Below are 24128 nucleotides of genomic sequence, written 5' to 3' on the forward strand. Positions count from 1 at the left end.
TATCTGGGCCCCTACACAGAGCCGTAGCGTGGCTTCATGGCGCCCTTGGCGAACCTCCATTTCAGCGCCCCTTAATCAAAGCTCAGCAAAAAAAAAAAAAATTCTGAGCGATTTCTACGAGAATTTTTATGAAAATCGTCAAAAGTGTAATAAAAGGTTATATTATATCCTTGAGATCAGAACATATTAAATTATTGACTAAATCTCCTGCAAGAAAAAATGAGTATTCTTTTATTTTTTAATGAAAATTTTCTGAGTACTTTTGAATAATATCTGAAAGATGCATTGACAAATTCCGAAGAAATAAAGACTTTAAATAGCTAAGAACAAATGTTCTACTTGATGTTTCAAACAAAATTTGTAAATTTTGGTGAAATGCAAATTTTTAAAGAAATTCTCCTGTACATGTCGGACCATTTGCTTTCAAGCACAGTTTTAAAACTTTTCGCTCTGAATAACTGGAAAGAATTTTAGAGCTTATGCCAGAAATACAACTCGAAACCCATAGCAAAATTATGATTCTTAAACAAAGACCAACCTCATAATAGTAATCGTAAAGGAAAAATTGTTATATATTCTGAGATATGATAGTATGGTTTAGATTCTTTGGACATTTATAGAAATATCATGTTTCAGGAAACTCATAGAGAAATTAAAGAAAATTCTCTAGGATTTAAAAGGAAATATTTTTATTTGAAAGTTTGCGTAGATTTAGTCAAGACATTATTTAAAAGCTTTATTGCAAAACTGCTGTTTGTAAATCAATAAAAAAATATTTGAAATATATCGAAGAGTTTTCAATTTACTTTCAAGGAATTGCTATTACCATTCAAATTGAAAGCATTCTTCACAGTGAGATATCGAAAAATGGAAATATTCACAAAAAATCTAAAGTTTTTTCCAAGAACCTTTACGGTGGAAGAACATGGAAAATGTCAATCATGCAAACTTCTTGAAAGGTGATCAAATATTAACAATAATGTTAATGAAGAAGTCTAAATAGTTACATTCAACTTTTCCACCGCATTTTTTTCAACCAAACGAGTTTCAGCTAGTGTAGAACATGTTTACGGTTATCTATATAAATAAAAAAGAAATGGTGTTTGTATGTCACGAAATGGCTTACGAACGGGTCAACGGATTTGAATGATTTATTCTTCGTTTAGTTCGTCAAGGGTTCAACGAATTTGGAGATATTCACCGGGAACGTTGAAAAAACGAGAGTACACGGAACAGTCATTTTGTATGGGACGATCCATAGCGCTTTTCAACAGACTACTTGATGGCAAGACGAAGTTTGCTAGGAACACTAGTTAAAAAATATTACAAATTCTATAATTATGTCTGGTGTGAGAATTTTCGTCTAGGTATAGAGCAGTTTACAAAATGATTAGAGTTATGAAAAAAATACGCAACATTATATCAGAATGACGCCTAGAAGACCGATCAAGATAAAGCAAGAACCTGCTGCTTAGAATCTTGTTATTGATTCTGTGAGAATCTTGCCCAATTTTCTGTTAAAAATCTGTCCATAATTTCGTGAATCCCACTCAGGATAATCTTAGATTCATGTTCAGTATTCTGTGAAAATATTTCTTGTAATTTTACTAAACAAAACGAGTGATCGAAACATACAGTCTAACTTTTAGCATACATACAATTCTGAATGATACAAATCTTTGTTTCTTATCATTAACAAACTTAATTTATGTGTATTTATTTGAACTTCAAACTTTAGAAATATATATATAGGAGAGAACAATATCTTTTGAAATACTTATTGCATATTTTGTTAAAACCTTTCAAAACCTGTTTTGTATGTTTCTTTATTATGTCCTTTTTTTTTGAATTGTTACTAATAATAAGCCCTAATCTAATATGCACCTTTGAGAATTTTACCGAGTGATTCACGCATTTTGGCGCCCCCTTTAGGCTGGCGCCCTTGGCGGGTGCCAACCTGGCCAACCGCATGCTACGGCACTGCCCCTACATAGCTAATATAATCTCTGAAAATTTGAGAAGTATCTGATCTACATAAATAGAAATGGAGTGGTGTTTGTATGTCACGAAACAACTTGAAAACGGATGAACGGATTGGCGTCAGTTTTTCACAGTTGCACACGGCAAGGGATGCGACGTGTTCGTGTGAAAAAAAGGTTTGGAAAAGTCTCAGGAATAATCGAGAAAACCGGGGAAAACTAATGTGTCATTTTGTATGGGATTACATGACGTTTTACAACAGCCTACTTGATGGCAAGACGAAGTTTGCCGGGACCACTAGTTTAAAATTAATTTTTGGTGACCATTTTTACGTGTCTCATTTTTTTCGAGTCCAGTCTTTATCTCAGAAGAAGTTCTGTATAATATTATACTTTCTTCGGTGAAGATTTGCAACGGGGAAAGGGATACTGTATTACGCATTGGTGAGCATCCCCACCGCACGTTGGCGCTAGCTAAAAAAACATAGTTTTCTGATTCCCTGCTATTGGATCTTCATCCTGGAATATGAGAGTTTTTAATTTTGATGCCCACTAGCTCCTCCTAGTGACAACATATGGAATCAACTAAAAAAGCAATTTTAGCCGTCGAACAAATGAACAACATTGCCAAAGACACTAGTCTTCTAATATAACTCAAACTAGAGATATATAAATGTGAAATATTTGATACTCAACAGCGCCTCCTAGGGACAGTTTTTTGAGTTAACCAGACATTCAGCTTACAGTACTTGATTCAATGCACAACTTTGCAATCATTCTTCCAAATCTCAAACATCTTGAGATATAGAACGTCATAACAAATATGTAAGCTACATATAGTAACATTTTCTAAGCTAGCGCCATCATACGGTGAAATTCCAAACAAATCAATTTGTACTATGTTGGTCTTTCCCTAACGCAAATCTTCTCCGAAGTAAGTATAACTTGATATATAGCTGTTGCTCTAGAAAACTATTTTTCAAGATAATTGGATCGCAATTAAAAAAACTCGTGGAAACTCATATTGAAAAATCTTTGAACTGTTTATTGGAATACCTACAGGTAAACTAAATTATAACTATACCATTTAATTCCACTATAGTTTGTATCCTTTGGCAGATACGCGTCGATATCTCAACTGCAAGGCCGTCTTCAGTGTCGTATACTAGACTCGACAAATTCGTTTTATTCATTATTTCAACATCCTTTGCCTAAATTTAGAAATTTGTTTAGAAATTCGATATTTTATTCTGCTGAACCAATTTTTTTTCAAAAGAATCAGCTGAAATTGTAGATCTGGAGTGTACGCTCATACGAATTTCGAAGATCATTAGGGAAAATATCCTGAGATATTCAAGTTAGCGAGTAATCAAGAGTTAACTATGTTCGAAGGTTTTTCAAAGGTAAATTAACTAGAACTCATTAAACGCGTACACATTCCGTCATCATTCACATCCCAAAAGACGCATACATTGACGCATTGATATCTCATGCTTTTCCAAAAACCGCTCAACTGCAGGGCATGAGCTCCAATCCTGAAAGCCAGAGGCTACACTTACCGGAAGGTTGGGATTTTGTTTAGCAGAATCTCGAGCACCGTCACGTCTCCCTTGAGCGGCGCGTGATTCGCCTCGATCTCCTGCCGTATGGCCGACATGCTCATCTCGAACAATCGCTGGATCTCCGTATTGCCTCGGACGCCATTTCGCTCTACAAGAATAAAGCAGTCAGTTAAGTCAAGTTTCGATCTACCGTGTACGCACCTAACTTTGCGCAGCTCCAAACTTTGCGCATTTTAAAGAAGCACGAACAAATGATAATTAATCTTTGATTTTTTTAACAATTCAGTTTCAGCAACATGTTCGTTTATGTGAAATAAGTATTTGACATACATTTGTTTACTAAGAAACCCTCGTTAATGTTAGTAAATAAACAAAAAACCTTATCGTCATACGCATAAACGTGTACTTTTACACCGTCTTAGAACAAGCGCTAAGGAGTGGCTCTGCAAACAATCAACATTTTTATGAACAAAACTGTGTTGTGAAAAGTATATTTGCGGTGTATTTACAAGAAAGGTAATATTCTAGTAATTCCATTTATTTTCCATATAATATGTTGAAATTTTATTTGAAAAAAGCGATGCGCAATGTTAGGACCCATTTTTCACACAAGGGTCTTAATTTTTGCGCACTTCTAGCAATTCGGAATGGCACGTAAATACATGTACGTCCTTGCAAATGACAAAATCTGTCGATCTTACCAGGAATGGTCACTCAATCCATAAGGCAGCGGCTACATGTAATATTCTTGAAAGTACCTTTCGTATGAAGCTGAAGGCAAGGTGTGCATTGAAAAGTCTCGGAAAATCCACTGTATTAACACAGGAGACTATTACTGTAAACTTGGATAACTGATAGCGCAAAGGTTGGCTTCCCAGTTGAAGGACAATGATTCAAGCTCCAGTTGTCTAGCAAAAAGCGATCAATTATGGAATATCCGTACTGGCGGAAAATAGATAAAAAATAATTAATCGCGAGAGATCAACGATACATCTCTCAGTTTAAAAATTAAAAAAAAAACAAGAGAATAAGTCATATAAAGCAACGTACGATAACAAATAGGCATAAGCTGCGGCTGTAAACTATATTGCTCAGATTGTAATCTTGTGAATATATGTATTATAAAAAAATAAGAACAGAGTAAATTACTATTCGAGGGCACTCTATGTTTGAGGTAATTGAATAAGTTAAATTGAAATTCACGGGAAAAACTCTTGATGAAACTCATATTAGTTGTAACCTTTTTATTAATACAAAACCAGTAAAAAAGTAAAATTATTCAGAGTAAACGAGCAATTTAAGGCATGCGCAAAGTTAGGCACATCATGCGCAAAGTTAGGAACAATTCAGATTTTGTGCGCAATGTTAGGCACAAGGTGTTGCATCACCTTTTGCATTTTTTTATTTTTTTGTGAATCATTTTTATTTTTTTTAAATCTCGCGTTCTACTGAAGGGTTAAAAGTCTATCGTTGGCAGAAGTTTGAATAAAAAGATACATATTTTAGCCTTATTTAAAGCAAAAATACGATGATAATTTCTTAACTGCGCAAAGTTTGGTGCGTACACGGTACCATCACCTAGGCTCCGCGCCAGATGGCCGGAGTCCTCTCCCATCTCGCAAAGCTGATACGCCAATACTCACCGGGCCACAGCAGCACCAAACTCTGGTACAGTGCCAGTTCCGTTTCCGTTAGCTTCAGCTCGGCGATGCTCTTCGCCGTTTCGAATATGCACGCCACCAGCTTCATCTCGAACGAGTCGGACGTGTAGAACACCTCCTGCGGCAGCATGATGTCCCCGTACAGGACGGAGTTGGTTGAGAGATCCATCAGTCGAGACATGCGCACGATCGCCAGCTCGAACGAGCCCGTTTTGAGCAGGAGAATCTAGAGAATGATCAGGGATAAATTGTGTTCGATTGGAATGGCTGGGTGAGGAATCATACCTGATCATCTTGACTTAACCGCATGAAGCCCGGTATCAGCTTGGCGAACTCGATGATCTGCTGGATCATGGCCGTCAGCTTCTCCGCGCAGTCAAGCCACAGCTCCTCTTGGCTCATGTTTTTGTAGTACATAATGCGGGTGACGTCCTGTTGAATAGATTAGAAAACCGAATTGATCAACTGTACGATCAAGGAAATTGATTGTCATCAACTCACCTGAGACTTTCGGAACATGTCATGCACAATTTCCAGTTTGTGGTTGGTATTGGCATGTGCTTCCGCTAGGGTCTTTATCAGTACGTCGTTGATGTCGCCTTCGGCTGAAAGAACAAGAAAACGCAGAAATCGGTCCGTTAGAAGTTTATTGAGTACTCGTTCCAGGTTAGTAATTCGATTAGTAGCAATACAAGGGACACCCACGAACGTAAACGAACTTAAATCTATCGGGACGGAAAGACACCCACGTGCGTTCAAGGAGGAACCACATTACCCCATTTACTGTGCGAATCACAGGAGCTATCGTCCTCGCCGAACGAGACCGGTGTATTCTGGCTGGGATGGTGCGAGTGGGGCACACCACCGATCCCGTCGACCCCTCCTCCTCCTCCACCTCCAGCGGTTCCGTTGCCAACCGTGGACACCGGATTCTGCTGGCAGCAATCGCTACGTCTTATGCTGTTACCTGTTGTGACTTCTGCACCGTTGATGACCCCGGAGAGATCCCGCGGTGGATGTTCAATCGGTTTATCAATTGGGAAAGCGTTGGCAGGGGTTAGAGAAGGGAGGGTTAGTGTTAGAACGGAGGATGTGCCGTAAAAGTAAAGTACGATTGGGGGAGACTTCACCTGAACCGGAGACAACGGTTTGAGACATACCGGTTGGTCCGGTAGTGGCAGCAGTAGGGAGCATGTTGGGATTGACCATCTGCTGTTGCTGGCTAGTCGGCGAGGGCAGGAAGGTCGTCGAGTCTACGAAGCTTCCTACGAGACTATCCACGCTCGTCAGCTGCTCCTGCTTGATGGTGATAATTGTACTATTTGTGCTGTTGTTGTTATTGTTGTTGTTAGCGGTGCCGGAGGTTTGACTTTGGAGCGTAGTTATTGCTGTTTGCTGATTTGGATTCTGCTGTTGTTGGGTCATCTGCTGTTGTTGCTGCTGCGGCGGTTGACCTGGTTGTTGTTGCTGTGGTTGTGGAGCACCACCTCCGTTGGGGTTGCTGCTGTTGGAGGTGGTCGTTGCAGTCTGTTGAACTCGTGCCAAACGAATGTCGTTCAGCGTTATTGCTCGATGGTTTGGGGAGCCGTCTTTGTCTGGAAGGTGGGTTAGTATTGAAGGAATTGATATGTACAACCCGAGTAACGGTGCCACTGACGTTACTCAAGAATACAAAACACACACGCACAAATGCCCATCACCGGCCATTCAGGGTTAGTTTTTTTCGGTCATGCAAGAGCTCAATAGAAATCTACCAAAAGATACTTACTGTGTCCACTTATGAAATCTGAGTCTATTATCGTACTTCTAGGTTCATAAGTTGTTGTACTATCCACGTAATCTGCCGAGATGTCGTAGCCCATCGTCTGCTGAGGTGTGACCGACGTCGAATAGCCGTACGGACTGCCGTAGCCAACTTCATTGTTGTATGCGTATCTGCGGAGGCGAAGAAAAAGAAAGAACATTTCAAAGGTTTCACTATGGGGGGACCGTTCCGATCAGCTTGCGGGATGTTCTTACCCGTTGTAACCACCGTGGTGCAGCTGGTCACTACTCGAGGGCGTCTGTGTGTCGAACACGGAACTGTCGGGCGCCGCATCGCTCTGGGCACGCATCTGGGCTCGATGAAACCGGACCTCGTCTTCGACCTTTTCCCGCTGCTTTTTGGACATTCGACCGAATTTGACCGCTGGAAAAGAGGAGGATGGAAAGGATTAGCTCATTGTACATGTTCGTATTTCTTACAGGCTACCCAAAACCGAGACCAAATCATTTTCGATACTTATGATTGCCTTATGGGACAGTTACCCATTTAAGTTGTAATCTTGATCAGATGTATTTGGAGGAATCAAGATTTGATGAGAACCCTAATACATCTTCTTTGGATATTTCTTTAAAAAGGCTATAAGCGAGCAGAAGAACTGTAAGGCTGCTGGGAAGGACGAGATCCCGGTCGAGCTTCTCAGTGTATCCACCGAGTACTTCTGAAGGTATGGAAGGGCGAAGAAATACCCAGCGGCTGGTTGGCATTACAGAGGCGTACAAAACACTGTCGCGCATCCTGTTTAACATACTGGGACCACTCGAGGAGTCCTACGTCGGTGAATACCAAGCTGGTTTTCGTGAGGGCCGCTCGACAACGGCCCAGATGGTTACCTTACGAATGATCCTAGATAAATTCCGAGAGTATCCCTTGCAGACTCACCATCTGTTTATTGACTTCATGGCGGCGTACGATTCAGCGAAAAGAAATGAGCTGTGGCAGATAATATCTGAACATGGTTTTCCGGCGAGACTAATTGGTCTGATACGTGCTACGCTGGATGCTTTGAAATCAAGATTGCAGACGAGGCGTCAACCTCATTTATGATGATAGACGGTAGACATGAGCGAAACGCTCATTTCAAAGGACGGATCCGATTCGAATCATTAATTTTGGTGAACCGGATCTTTTGAACGGTTCAGTGGCTTGCAAAGGTAGATCGGACTGAACCGAACAAACAGAAAAAGAGCGGTTCACTCCCTGTTGCGCGACATGCGTCGTTTCTTTCGTATATTTCGCTCTCATTCTTCGTACATTCTTCCCCAGAAACTTATGATATAGGTACTCGGCCGATTTTCCCTACCCGAATCAAAAGGAAGAAGCAAAATGCGCTTTGCCATTCAAGTGGGCACTTTTCCTCTCTATCTTACATCTGCATGTATGCAAGTGGGCAAATTTGTCTGTCTATGCTGAGAGCGCAGAGAGCACGGAGCAGCAGAAAACTTTTCGCTTGCATGTGTGGCGTGGCGTGCAAAGCAAGGCACGCGTCAAGCGTTATTATAAAGCCGAGAAACGAACAAAGGAGAAAAGAGGAAAAGAATTGGTTCGTCCTTCTTCCGGGTCACTTTTTTCTGATCCGTGCTGATAAAATGAACCGACTCTCTTTTGAGTGATCCGGATCTTTTTAACGGCTCTGATTATTTTTGCCCATCTATAATAGACGGATTGAAGCAGGGAGACGCTTCAGTGAATAATTGAAGATTTTTCAAGAAATATCCAAAAGTTGGGCTAGATAATCTTTAAACGTATTAGATGAGCTTCTAGCAAGAGTTCATCTGCCAGAATCCAATATCCAAAGACCTGTCAAGAGTCAATGGAAGCCTTGGATATTGTCCGAAGTTCTACCTGAGGTTGACAAATACATCATAGATGTCGCTAATCATCGGACAACAATCTTGCCAGAAATCTATCAAGATCTCAAGGCCAAAAAAAGCATTTGAAAAACAACACCATTTTCAGAAATATTCCAGGGCTGTAACCTCAACAAGAATAATCCAATGGTCTTTTCAGTAGACCGTCCAAAAATAAGCCTTATAATTTTAACTAGATTGTCGCTGATGATCTCATCAGGAATCCTCCAAAGATCACAGGTAGGCATTTGAAATGTATCAAACATCTCTTCAGCTATCTGAGAAGGATTTTTCAATAAATACGCCATAGAATTTGCAATTCAATGCTTCAAAATTTCCCTCAGGATTTGTAATCCATAGATGACTTCTTGCAAGGCATTATTTAAGGATCCCATAAAGAATTCTCTAAGGATTCCTGAAATGTACCTGAAATAAATTGAAGGTCAAAAGTTTTTCGCTAGATAATAATTGAGGATCAAGAATCTTCTAAGGATGAAAGAAATCACCTAAAACCATGGAAGATCTCTTCAGTTATCTGTAGGGACAATGGAAATTCGCGGAAAAATTTTTAAAATTTCGCGGTTGACCAAGTTGAAAAATCTAAAATTTCGCAGATTTGTCGCGGCTCCATAATTTTTAGCATATTTCGCATAAAAATGCATGTTTACATTTAAAATATCTTTTATTATGGTTAATTTAAATGGTAAATTTCAATTAATACATATGTAATATGAAACAAGCAAGCCAGAAAGATGTCCAACTATTAGAACATTGTTTTTGCAACCTCGACTCAAAAATGAATGGTCCATTTTCATATGCAAAACTCTGAAATTTACAGCGATTCTCATATAAATTCTCAAATTTTCAGTAATTTCGCGGCAATTTGCAGAATTTCCTAAATTTCGCGTTAAAAGCCAAATTGCGTGGAACTCACGGCTTCCGCGAAATCGCGAATTTCCATTGTCCCTAGTCATCTGTAACGAGTTTCAATAAATTCCCCAAGACTTTTTCAATAGATCTTCATGGATCTGTTCATTGATTTATTGAAGAGTTTTTGAGAAATACGACATTTTTTTTATTTGAAAAGTTGGCTTCAGGAATCTCATCATGGAGAATCCTACAAGTATTTTGAAATACATTTGAAATCATTATTGTTATTATTATTATTATCTTTGCAGCCCGAGGCTAGCTCATCTCGGATTTGAAATCAGCCGAAAATCTTTTCAGTAATCATCAAGGATTTTCCTTGACATATTTCAAGTTTTTTACGATTATCATTAACCATCTCATCGGCTAATCGAGTTTACGTTGAACGAGAGCGAAAGAAGAATCGCGTCAGCAGTGTGTGGTCTTTCGATTCCGTCGCATACTCCTGTGGAGTGAGTGACGGAATCAAGACCAACCGTGTTCGGTTTGCGTTTGCGAGTGTGAAAAGATATTCGTGTTCAGTCGATGATGAAATGCCAACTGGTGAGCTCGTTTCATACTTATGATAACATTTTTTTTTATCTTGGAAATGTTACTTTCATGTAGTTTATGAAAAAATATGGATGGTTCATCGTTACAGTTGTCGACATAAAACATTATTATTGTTTCATATAGTTTTAATATACCGTAAAACGGGATAACTTTGATAGATTTTTGGAAGAAAATATCTGCATTCAGTTTCGAGGATTTTAATTTTTTTATTTTTAAAACTATCTCAGTTTCCGATTGCTGTTGAAAGATTGCATAACGATTAATTTTGAATGGACCGATAATTTTTTCAAAGTCTATTTTCGTTTTTGGGGTAACTTTGATAATGGGTATGTAAACACATGGAAATTGACAACCAAACTAATGTTTGGCGTCATTGAAGTTGGGACTTGATTGGGGAATATGAAAAAAAGTGGAATAGATTTTGTTCATAAAAAGACAAAATTTATCGAATAATTCACCTACAAAAGTGTTTTGAATTCAAATTTGCATGATAAAAACCAATACAAGTCTGTATGAATTGGTATAAAATAATATTTCTAAAAATATAACGATTGATATTTACTTTTTAACATTGAACTCAGCAAAAATTAAACGTTTTTTTGGTATATAAAGAAGTATATTTTGAACAAAACCCAATGAATTACTTCGATCAAATAGAGCGTCGCATACCTTTAGGCATACCTTTATAGTTAACTATGGAAATTTCTTACTTCGATTACATAAAAGGACTCAATTCATGTTCCACTATAACTGAGGTGTCAAGGATAAGCGACAAGCTCATTACAAATTTATCAAATAATGATAGTAGAACCGATTGTTTATAAGGGGTTCAAAAATACTTAAATCCTATTTTTTTTATATTCGAATATATCGCTTCAAATGTACTCGATTCCACCAAAATAGTTCTGACATGAAATGTCATACTAATACTTTTTACGTTTGCATTCGGTTTGCTTAACTGATGAACAGAAATTACGTTATTTCGTTTAGTATGTTGTGAGTCCTCCACTATCAACGTTACCCGTATTATTAAAGATACCCCGTTTCACGGTACACTTAAGGTGAAACAGTTTGGAATCAACTTCTAAGATTGCACTAAAATTTCAAAGGCACAAATCTCGCGAAGAAAGCATTTCACAACAGTGCACTTTTTATTTTGGCTTTGTGCACTAGCAGAAAGCTTAAAATAAGATGATCAGGAACGTTTACCAACTATTTCTCCAGTTTTGTGCCTTTGAAAACGTGAGTAGGGGGAGAAGTCGGCCATTGAATTCCGAGATGTTTCACCCTAAGTAAGAGTCGTATTTTTGCTCCTTATCCATAGATCGCTTTGCCGACCAAAGGTGACTCCCAAATCTTTTCCTCCCTGACTAATTAACAGAGGTATTCTCGATATTCAGAAGCAACAATCACTACACACTAACATTCCTTCCCCATCACAACTGACTGTAAGGACTTGGCCGGCGCCGTTATTGATTAATAATTTCATGGTTGGAGATGGTACCAGCAACAATTTTTATTCAATCATTTGTTTATCAAGCTCTTGATCAGCTAGAAGATTGGTGTCTTCAACAAAGCCGTTCAACAGACGAAGGACTATCTGACGGTGAAGAGTCTGATTGAGAATTCATTCCATATCTGTATCTAAATATCCTACTAGCAGCTGAACATCTATGTCGAAGATACCAACCTTCTAGCTGAAAGCGTTCTTAAGATATAAAAGAATAAAACATATGTATTACTAGCGCCACCTGGCGGCTGTGTTTCTAATTACTTTTTCTGGCACAGGATAGCCCTTGATCTGCTTAACAGCTTTACCGAAAACACCATCCTTCTAGCTGACAAGGATCTTGAGATATAGACGTATAAAGGAAATGTTGCTAGCGCCATCTTGCAAATGAATTCTCAATCACACTTTTCACCGTCAAATAATATTTTGTCTGTTGAACAGCTTTATCGAAGACACCAACCTACTATTTGATGAGGATCTACAGAGACAAATGATTGAATAAAAATCACATTTTATACAACAAGATAGCCCTTGATCTGTTAAACATCTTTGCCAAAGACACCAGGCTTCTAGCTGATAAGGATCTTGAGATACAGACGCCTCCTAGTGAATGAATTCTCAAACAGACTCTTCACCACCAGATCATCTGCTGAATAGCTTTGCCGAAGACACTAACCTTTTACCTGATCAAAATCTTGAGATACAGATGATTGAACAAAATTTGTTCCTGGCGCCATATAGCGGCTAAATTTTCAATTAAATTTTTCATTGCCAAATAGTCCTTGATCTGCTGAACAACTTTACCAAAGACATCAAGCTTCTTGCTCATCAGAATCTTGAGATATTCGTTGCGGTGATGATAATGCCAATACCAAACCCCTGTGTCCACGCTTTTTCCTCTACCCAGAAAAGGATATGGAGTCAGGGAGAATGGCCACACCACAGGAATGTACGACCAAGTAACTACATTTACTTCAAGATTAATTTCAAATTAATTGATCTACTGGTCTTCAAATTGTATCCATTTGAAAACTTAAGGTTCATTCTGCGATTTTGAGGGTTTATAATGAGGGTTTAATTCTTACCCCGCAATAACGGGCAAACATTGAGAAGGTGATATATTCCGAAAACTGACAGCTGCTTGACGACGTCATTCCACCTCGAACAAATTTGCGAAAATAATGATCTTGTGGTCCGGAAGGTATATGGTACGATAGAAGTGACGTCACATGGTTACAATCTAACTTGATACTTAAATCAGTAAAGAGCCTGCCTAGTTCACTTTTATGCCGTGGATGTATATATGGCATCTTTTGATGTAATTGGTGAGTGTTTCATTATCGAGTTTTCCAAAAATTTCCAATGTCACTATGGATCACGTTTTTGTCTCAAGCATCAAAATACCGCTAGTTACTAAATTAAAGGATGCTGAATCCATTGCCGTTTTCAAAATATCATAGCACATCTAGTTTTTGAGTTATCAACTGTTGAAAATGCTAAAATTTACTTTTTTAACCAACTTGCATGCAAGTTTGCCAGTTAGATGGCAATTTATTCGCTTTATTTGCCACAAAATTCAAACTTCTTGCGTATAACAATTATTATCAACACAGTTGTCGATGCTCAAAGATTAGTTTTTGATGGTTTCGAAGAGTATTGTATTATTTCATATAAGGAAAATTAAGAATTTTGTATAGAGACTGCAAGCATGTTGAAAAAATCGATTTAATCTGTATTTAATCGGGAAATTTCAACCAAATTATTTCTGAAATGAAAGATGAAGTCCCATTTTGCATGCTTGGTGGATTAGATCACAAAATAGTATGATAAATCATACTTTAAATTTCATGTAAGCATCAATCAAACAGTGTTTTATACAACTTTGGCGACTCCTGTAGCTAAAAATTGTGACGTGCTGGAACATTTCTGAGAACGGCATCAGATACAGCAACCCCACATCTACTAGAGACACATAGTTTGATCCTTGAGACATGCATTTGTCATTTTTGTTGCGCTGTGTATTTGTTGAAAGATAACAGCAATAATTTAGAAAACTAGAAAATAGTTTGAAACAAGCTCATCATTTAGTATTTAAGATTGCAATTCTTATATTCATTATCATAGTTTCAATCAAAATATACTCTCTAAGGTAACTGTTAAGATATAATTTTGTAAATGTTGTAAAACTCAGTTTTTTTTTTAAATTAAAATATCCACACTTATCTAAAACAGAACCACTAACGCAGCGAAAGATGATTTGCGACGGCGACGACGATTCTCGCGAAGCGATAACAAACGAACCACGTCGAATGTGCAAGCGCGTCGAATAACATCAGTGCGGTAGGTCAGGTAGGTACCAAAGCTATGCGTGTGTGTTAGCAAGTGCGACGAATGAATGCCAAATTCTGGTGGGTGACTGTGAGCGAGTTTTTCCACCCTTTGAATGGAATCGAGATAGAACCGTCGCGTCGGTCGACAGCATGCTGTGAGGTGCAAAAACATCTGCGATTGTGTCGCGTTACCGTGTGCAGATGGTGCAGCATTGCATGTTTGATCGTTCGCTATGATGCATCTCTGCTCGAATGGCGACAAGTTATGTAATCCCCCTGGAGAAGCGCAGCATGGATTTTTTTTTCGCTTTCGCACTTTGGATGCTATGCGAAGCGCGAAAACAAGGCGTGTACTCGCAGAAATAATCCGGAGGAATGCCTCTTACGGAGCCAGAAGGATGATCAATGAGGCGATTAGAACTGTGAGACAGTTAGAGCTGTGCGCCGTATTTTTACAAAACAACACCTTTAAAATATTTAGACATTGGTTTAGGAATTTTTGTATATTTTCTTTGAGAAATTCATCAACAAATTCATCCCAAAATTTACCCAAGTATTCCTACACGGAATCTTCCGGACATTCATCCGAACAAGGTGGTTTTCGAATAACTTATCCATAGATTTAACTTGATATACCTACAACGATTACTTCATGAAAACCTCCATGATTCTCTACAGGCATTGCATTAAAAATATTGCTGTGTGCGTTTGAAATGCAAATATCAAATGCGGGAACACCAAACGCGGTAAGATTTTCCACAATAAATGCGATGTCAAAGAAAGATTTTTCTTGCTAGGGTGGCGGTGATTTATACAATCGTTGCTAGGTGTCCTTTGATTGTTTTGTGTTACCGCATTTGCAGGACGTTTAGTAGAGATTTGCATCTCAAATGCAAACAGCAATATCTCTGGATTGCATTCTTTCAGAAATGTATCCAAGTATATCGCCAGGTATTCATTAAATAATTCCAAAAATCCCTAAAATGAAAATCCTGTAGATATTTCCATAGATAGATCCTTTCTAATGGAACGATATTCAAAACTGAAAAGGCAATTATTGGTTCTTTTTCAGTGGTAGTAAAAACGAAACCCTGAAGCAAAGAAAGCACCACGGAATATGAACTAAACAAAAAAAAAATGTATTCACATCACGCTTGATTTCTAATCACTACTTTTTCGATCCAGTTTCCTTATTACAAGTAATTAACGTTTTTCATTATTTTCCACACGTTTTGACAGTTCTCGACTACCATTGTTTGATGCGCTTGTGTTAGAAGTTTGAGAAATTTGATAATCCAGCGTAGCGCGATCAGTAAGTGGAAAACAAACATCAGTGTCGCCGCTCGGTGGCCAATGAGAGAAACTGAATGTTCGAAAGGTTGTTGTCTGTACTTTTTGCCGCTGGCGCCAACTGTTAGCGTTTAAGGACGATGTTAACAGTCGTTACCCTATCCATCTATTTATTTGTTCAGAAACGATCTTATAGATTTAACCAGGAGTTTTTCTATAGATTTCTCTATTACTTTTTCTTATAGTAATTTATTCAGGGATTCCCTCAATTAAGATGTTCTTCTCTCTCGTTCTCTTCCGATTATAACAGTGCAATACTAGAGCTTTTGGGAAGTGTTTCACTATAAATCAAAAGACAATGTCCTTTGCTGGTGTTTCATACAAAAACCGCAACAGAAGAGGGTAATGTGGCTTAGTACTTGAATGAAAAGAAAGTAATCAGAGAGAGCCTCTCAATGCTATATAGGTACTTTTGAAAAGTTACGCGAGAATTCATCTAAGGGTTATTGAGAGAAGCTATTGATATATTCATCCAGAAGGTGAAAGTTTATAGACTGTAGTTTGAACCGTAATTGTGATGTTATCGACTTAAACAAGTATCAGAAAAAGGTAAAATATATTAGCGAAACTGTAGGAAACAAGATCAGTGCTGGGAATGGTATTGCTGTTTGCATTTGAGATGCAAATGTTGAGTAAACGTCCTCCAAATGCGGTAACACAAAATAATCAAAGGACACCTAGCAACGATTACATAAATCACCGCCCTCCTAGCAAAAAAAAAATCTCTCTTTCACATCGCATTTCTTGTGAAAAATCTTACCGCGTTTGGTGTTCCCGCATTTGATATTTGCATTTCAAACGCACACAGCAATAATAGTAGTAGGCTTGAATTTCGCGAAAATCACGTGGCTCTCTCACTACAGTAGTTTAAAATCGTGAATCTCATCAAGTAGCCTATATTGGGTACATGAATTTCTCTAAATCAGTAGTGTCATTGAAGGCTCTAAATGCGGGAAATGCAGCGGGAAATAGAGCATTTTTCTACAGTAATTTTGGGTTGCCCTTAGCAACGGGTGTTTTGCAATTTTCAATGCTTTTTGCCTACAGCAGCAATGGGCGTGAGTTTCACTGGCTTCGCTGACTGTGATTGGCTTTGTTTGACTGTAGTGTAGAGGAGATTTTTTCCCAACCTTGAACAAGATTCTTTTGCTCATGACAATTCCGAATCATCCCGAAGATTTTTCATTAATTTTACCTTGTTTATGTTCAGTAACTGTTTTTGAGAGTTTCTGTAAGCTTTTTAGTGCTTAATTTCTTCAGTGATTCCTTCATAGATATCTTTAGAAATTCATTTCCTCCTACGACTTTTCAAAACTTTTCAGGATTCCTGAGGCGATTATTTTAGAGATCTCTTCATGCATTTCTGCTTGATTTTTGTATGAATTCTTCCAGTATTGCCTAATATCTAGTAGTAATTCTTGAAATTTCTCCAGGGAATCAAAAATATGTGTGGAGATTCTTACAAAAACTAAAAAAAACAAGTTTCATTGGAAATTTCCAAGAACTTTTCTAGAGATTAATCAATACGTTCCTCTAAGGATCCTTCCAGAAACTTCTCTAAGGAAAATTATTAAAAAAAACAGAGATCCGTCCAGCGATTCTGATGAAAGTCTCTCACGGATTGAATTGAAAAAATTTCCCTGAGTATATTTTTAATTTTTTAAATGTTTTTTCAAGAACTTCTGCCAAATAACACCGAATATTGGTTGCCACCTGATCAGTTAAATAAATCAGGATTTTTTTTTTTGTATTTTCGGAAACATGTACTAAACTAATCGGATGTGTTAAACAATTTAAGCCGAAAACAACTGAAAATTAGGATATGTCCTGGTGAATCAAGACGTATAGTAACCCTATTCTCTGGTACTATTTGCATTTTTTTTAAGAAAGACATCCTCCAGGGATTCTTCTAGGATTTTATTTCAGAATGTTTGCAATGGATTATACCAGGAGTATTACCAGAGATTTTCAAAGAATTTCTTTAGAGTTTTCTCCAACAAAATTCTTAAGCTTTGCCCAGAGATTTCTCCAGGAGTCTCATCAGAGCCAGGGATTCCTCCAGTTCCTAAACTCGAAACCTTGGAGAGCACTATTGCTATAGAATGCTAGTGGATTGTTTAGCATGCCAGAATGGTAAATGAGCGGGTAAAAAAATGAGTTTTATCATCGCTCTTTCATTGGGGCTCTTCAATGTCTCCATCACTGCTGCTGCTCATCAAGCTTGCTCCAACTTGGGAAACATTGCCGATCATGGATCGCTACAGATGCGAAGTTTTTCTTCGCTTGCTTTGATCGTGGTTCGAAATCCATTGAGAACGAATTATGCAATGCTGCCGAAGCGAAAATATGGTTTCTGCTCAGTTTCGAAATATTCAATATAGATTGAAAGCTGATGGTTTGTGCTTTTGCAGTAAAAATAGGACTTCCCATATACTTCGAACAATATTTTCTCTTATGCTGCCCAAAACCAGTGCCTCTACCCTAATTCTGAAACAATCTTTCCAATGAAATTAATACATGGCAGTAATTTTATTGAAATAAGCAACCGTGTTTATATATGCCGCCGATTCAAAAATGTCCAGACGCCGCCGTCGATTAAAAATATTTCGGCGCACAGGTCTAGAGACAGTGTGACATGGTTAGGTACTGTATAACTTCTTCCAAGAATCATATCAAACAGATGAGAATTTTAAATTTCTTACCACTGTACGAATCCTCACCACTCACCAGGCACAACTGGATCAACTCCGTATTTTTTTTTCAACCCAATTTGGGCAGCACTTGGCGAACGCGCTCGCATACACAGTGTGCAGTGTGCGATAATCCCGGACCTACGACAACGACTAACTTTTGTGGCACAGTTAGCCATAGCCATTCGTTCGTCCAGCCAGACCACACACACAGAGCAACAGTCCATCTGCCACCTGTTCAAAGGCAAACACACTTTGGGTCACCATCGTCGTCGCTACAGCTAAAGCGCTGCACTTGCAAAATAAAACCGGTGCACAGTGGGACCATTTAAGAAATAAGACGATCAAAACCAAGATCAAGATGGATTTTTGGAATTGTAGAAGTGGTGTAACATAACCTCAAAATCTGTTTTAGACTTTCCCATGCTAAAATCGACATAAGTATATCAAAATAGTGTACTCTACAAACTTATAAATAATTCTAAAATGTATATGTAGAAGAACCTTTTTTTTTCTGTTCGGAACATAAACCACTGCGACCAATATTTGATCTATTGTAGTATATCCCGTGTCCTTTGTGTAGTGCATGTCGTTTTACTTTGTCACTATCGAGAAGTGATAAAGCATTCGGTTTTCTTCCAGTTGTAATTCCTAACTTGATCACAGGTAAGGATTCTAACTGAAAGGTTTCTACCCTTCGAAGAGTGTGGTGCATGCACTCTCCACAGGCGCGCCCCTTTATCAGGCAAAATCGGATCCCTCGATAAAGCCAAGAAATTACACCGATATTGTCCATGCATCAGAATCCTAGTCCTTACTTCTTCAAACTAGAGAACGAAATAAATAAAAGATTAGAAAACAAATTGTTGAATTCGGCTCATTTTTTTTCCTTGTCTCAAGATCATTCTCGGCAACTGGGAAAACCGAGACTTGTCACTTTCAACAAGGTTTAAAATGTAACAAGGACTAAAAGTGTTCCTTTGATTACTATAATATCCTGTTCTCTTCGTTTGAAGCAGTCAGGACTAGGGTTCACTGGTAGATCTTTACCCCATAACGCACCACGAAAAGGTGATTTACCCGCGTTATGGGTCCTTAGCCTTAGAACCTTAGCCGAGTAGTTAGAGTCCGCGGCTACAAAGCAAAGCCATGCTGAAGGTGTCTGGGATCGATTTCCGGTCGGTCCAGGATCTTTTCGTAATGGAAATTTCCTTGATTTTCCTTGGCATAGAGTATAAACGTACATGCCACATGATATACACAGAAAAAAATCCGTTCTCGTATCCGTGAACAGCAGACGTGAACTCGTCAACAACAAAAATACACCGTGAACTAGATCATGTTTATGTGACCATTCGTGGTAGTTCATGGTGTATTTTTGACAGTTCACGTTTTCCAGAATTCTTTTTTGAGCGTGTACGAATGCGAAAATGGCAACTTTGGCAAAGAAAGCTCTCAGTCAGTGTTGCCACATTTATATCTGTACCGTAGGCTCAAAAATCTTTTTTATCTGTACCAGAGATTTCGAAAATCTGTACCCAAAACTGTACCACACATAACATTAATTGTTGAAAGAAACGTTAATCCTAATTTATTTTGAAATCTAACGCAGTTTTTATTGAAATAAATTCACTCTTTAAATGTTAAATTCTATAGAAATAGTATTTTTCAATAATAGTTTCGTGGAAATTAGTTTCAAATTTCAAGCTTTTTTTTGGATTTTGTGTTACAAAAATTGCCAATTCCAAAAATCTGTACTTTTCGGTGAAAATCTGTAATCTGTACCGTACCGAATGTGTACCAAAAACTATTCGAAAATCTGTACCTTTCCAGATAATTCTGTACTTGTGGCAACACTGCTCTCAGTTAATAACTGTGGAAGTGCTCATTGAGCACTAAGCTAAGAAGCAGGCTCTGTCCCAGGGAGGACGTTAATGCCAAGATGAAGAATAAGAACCTTTTGAACATATTCTCTGAAGACACCTTTGCGCTAAAATGCCATCCTAGAACAATAGAGGGTTTGATCGCCTTTTTCTCTGAAACGGACCCACTGTGCGGCGGATAGAAGGTAAGCATGATTATCGCCTTCTCGGGTTGCGGCGCTCGCGAAATGAAGCGACTATCGCCCATCCATCAGCAAAAATCCTATTATGCGAAAAGCGGGGTTGCGATCGTAGGTATAGGACTCCCCGGTGGCCGATGCTTGCTTCCATCCAAACAAACCGGGGAATTATTGATTCAGTTTTTCTTGTTTTCGCGTATCGCGGCGGGTACGCGTCTTGTTAATTTATCGCAACCGGTGCCAAAACAAACATGTGGTGCCAGACTTCGCACGCTGCACATTGCAGAAGAGTGAGGTGTAGCGGTGAGCCTATAGCATCTATAGCACTGTTTTGCTGACCCTATTTTGTTGATGCTACTATTGTTAAGGTTAGTGTTGGGGAGATGTTTACGCATCAACATTAAGAAATTTCGAAAAGCTTGGTACGTTTCCTGAATTGGAGTATCGTTTATCTTATTAGAATTTGTTTGATATTATTTTTAGAAATTGACTTACTTTGCATGCTAGCATATCACAACTTCGCTTCTTGCAGTTTAGAGGAACTTAAGGGCATTCAACGTTCAAGGTGACTGAAGGCGATTGGTCCAGAACCGAATCTATTGGGCAATTAAGTTTACTGTGAATTCTTTCGTAGAGCTGCTATCTACTTTGTTGTCATAAATTGATTCATATAAGATTACATACTAGTTCGTAATAAAATCCATACATTCGCATTGTATGCCACTTTCAGATTGTGCTTCTTTTCCTTGAATGTAATTTCCCCGAACGCCAGTGCCCCCAAATCAGCATTTTCACCGAATGATTCGTGTGCCCAAAAAGGTAACAAAGGTACAAGGTAAGGAATCTGGGGTAACATGAACCCTTGAGGCAAAACGACCCACGGTGCTCTTTTAGGCTATTTGCGTATTTATATGGAACAATTTTTCATGATGAACTGATAGTAAGGGTTCCCAACGTACGAAAGGAAAATTTCACAGAAAATGTCTCATTTTTTGCAAAATATTCAAAGAAACCCTTACAAGGCGTTCACCCTTTTAGGTGAACCTGAGACGGAGACTGGACAACACGTATCTATCGAATTTCGTGCCAAAACGAAGCAGTCCAGAGGCTTTGGTCCGCCAAACAGCGTTGTCAGCAATGATTATGGTACGGTAACTTCAGCACCTACTATGTCAAGCTTTTTGTTGTTTTCTTCTTAATTTTCATTGTTGTGCACCAGTTTTCTGGTAAAACAAAAATCAAAGGGGAAAGAAAACTAACAAAAAAACAGATGTCACATCTTTTCTTAGTGTTGAGCTATAAAAAACGATAAGCAACCAAAGAAAGAGATATTTGATCATTCTCGACTAAATAAATATTTCAATAAATGCCGAGGACGATAGAACTTGAAAGAATCACCAGTCAAATAAAGAAAAATTAATATGAGAAGACCTGTTCTTTCACCGACATTCGGGGAAAAGTAGTACATCCCATTTTTCATCATATAACATACGAACAAATATCGCCATCTAAGGGCTTTTGACGCCATTTTATACGTGAAACTTTGCATATTTATGCCGTTATACAACGTAGAAGAAGAGTTAGTTGTACGTACATTATGGTTAACTGGGTAGATCTATTCTATTTAGCGTAGATTCAACTAATCGAATTAAGATTTCTCAATTACAAAAAAAGTTTAGCCTTGTGTTCAAAATTACACTCTGCTCGTCTTTTGCCCTAAAGCTCTAAGTAACACAACATAGATCTCTTCTGGAAACACACCATGTGTGACATTATTATTATTTAGATAGAAAAAAAAAAGATAACTAAAGTTGAGAAAGGTTGGAGAATATATCGAGAGTGAGTCTAGATCTAGTTAAAACAGACGAAAGAAAAACGAAAAAACGAAACTCTGGTTTGTTCAAGTAGAAATAAATTTGAAAGTACATTCTTGTCTTACTTTGGAATGTGAGATAATGTAGAGTGAATCGGAAATATGATAGAAGGGATGCAGAGTAAGCTCAACAAGAGACAAGAATCAGCCAAGAATGAATCGCGAGTGAATCTAGACTGAATCTGTAGTGATGCGAGATGGTATCAAGTGTAAGCTGAGAATGATTGAAACGAGAGTTAAATTGATTGAAACTCGTTAAATTGTGTCAAAAATGGGATGGAAGTATTTCGAGAAACAGTCGAAAATGAGACAAGAATAAGTTGGGAATGAACTGTTAGTGGCTTTCTAGAGAAATAAACCAAATTAGTAGCTGAAAGCTATGTAACAGGTAGTCAAAAACTTCCCATTTTACATATTTTGAAAATAATTCTAATATAATCGATTTTGAATTATATATAACATAGAGTAAGGTGGGGCAAAAGTTCGACCTTAGTGGTATAATCAAAGTTTCCAGGAAAACAATAGCAGTTAAAACAAAACAAATACCATACAGTGAACCTTCAGCATATTGGCTATAATTTTGCTGAACAAACTTGTGTCAAAATATTTACCCATTTTTATTTATAACAGTTTCAAAATTGATTGTCTTATTCGAACTTTTGCCCCACCGGTGGGGCAAGAGTTCGAATCTAGTGTGGGGCAAAAGTTCGCTAGCTAAAACCCAAAATATTGATCCTTTTATGACAGGCATACTTTACACCAGCCGTAAACTTAAGTTTGCCGAAAAATACACACTCAATTTTCATCAAAAAATTGCCCAAAACCGGGTTAATTGTAATATACTCAAAAATAGCAGTATTTCGCAAAACTAAGTGGGAATGTAAAATTTTGGTGACAGTTTTCACACGACCAGACAAATATAACTAAATTTGAAGATAATATGTGGATATAGGCAATTTGCAAATTTGTCCGTGATTTTATACATGGGTCGAACTTTTGCCCCGCTGATTCGAGCTTTTGCCCCACTATGGGCCAAAAATTGTTTTCAAGCATTTATGCAAAATCTTATACACTTTAAAGCAACCTTATGATAGGCCTAGAAACGCCCTTACATCAAATATTGAAAAAGATTTTATCATTTTATGCAATGAAAGTTTGACCAAAAATTACAATATTCACGTCAAAAAACAACAAATAGCCATAACTTTTACAAATCTCAATCGATTGTTATGATATTTGTAGTAAAAGTCTGTTACTTGATTAACATTCGAACCACAATGACATTTATAAGATTTGTTTTGAATTGAGCTACAAATCTTAAAATGAAACTCTTACCCCACTTGAACTTTTGCCCCACTTTACTCTATTAGAAAGACCCACACATCCCATTCAGTGATGAAATTTGCGAATGAGCCCTAAATGGTTTCCAGCCTTTTCTGAGTTGCGACCCCCTTTGAGGTTCTACAGTTGTTCTGTGTCCTCTAGGAAAAAAATATTTAAGTGAATTTTAAATAATTGTAATACAAGAGCTTCTCAATAATCCAATAAGAACCTTACTCACAAAGACGATAGGGAAATTTTACCTGACTTTATCCAAAGTTCATTCGACAATCGTTAGAGCATTTTCACGAAAAATGACAATGCAAAGATTTCTCTAAATACTTGCAATACTTTTGGGAATCCTTCCAATATCATTGCAGGACTATTCCAAGGAAAATTGGTAGGTAGAAATACGTAGCAACTGAGAAGCAGGCTCATCTCTTAATTGTGACGTAACTCCAGGAAGAAAAAGATACAGCATGTCTTGGTATCCAAAAAACAAAAAAAAAATCTTCATGAGAAGAATATATCCATTGAATTTTGAATAATAGTAGAAGCAAAGTATATTTTTCAACAATGGTTCTGTAAGCCCCCTGAAAAGTCATCACAGTTCCGTAAGAATCCAAGAACCACTGGTTCA

At 37.9% G+C, this 24128-nt stretch overlaps 1 protein-coding gene across 11 annotated transcripts in view; it reads right to left on the bottom strand.

Annotated features, from left to right (window-relative positions):
* The window catches only part of LOC5565997 (probable nuclear hormone receptor HR3), a 499362-nt gene that overhangs the window by 13182 nt on the left and 462052 nt on the right, over positions 1-24128 (bottom strand). For 6 of the 11 annotated variants that reach the window (XM_021846407.1, XM_021846406.1, XM_021846408.1 and 3 more), the window contains 8 exons: positions 7222-7390; positions 6971-7137; positions 6333-6797; positions 5978-6181; positions 5704-5807; positions 5488-5634; positions 5185-5428; positions 3539-3689 (listed from right to left, as the gene is read on the bottom strand). In XM_021846407.1, coding sequence (XP_021702099.1) covers positions 3539-3689; positions 5185-5428; positions 5488-5634; positions 5704-5807; positions 5978-6181; positions 6333-6797; positions 6971-7137; positions 7222-7390 — 1651 coding nt within the window. The remainder of the gene's footprint in view (positions 1-3538; positions 3690-5184; positions 5429-5487; positions 5635-5703; positions 5808-5977; positions 6182-6332; positions 6798-6970; positions 7138-7221; positions 7391-24128) is intronic. The other 5 variants (XM_021846404.1, XM_021846405.1, XM_021846409.1 and 2 more) reach the window with 3 other exon arrangements.

The sequence above is a fragment of the Aedes aegypti genome, chromosome 2 (genome assembly GCF_002204515.2).
Source record: "Aedes aegypti strain LVP_AGWG chromosome 2, AaegL5.0 Primary Assembly, whole genome shotgun sequence".
NCBI classification, from domain to species: Eukaryota; Metazoa; Arthropoda; class Insecta; order Diptera; family Culicidae; genus Aedes; species Aedes aegypti.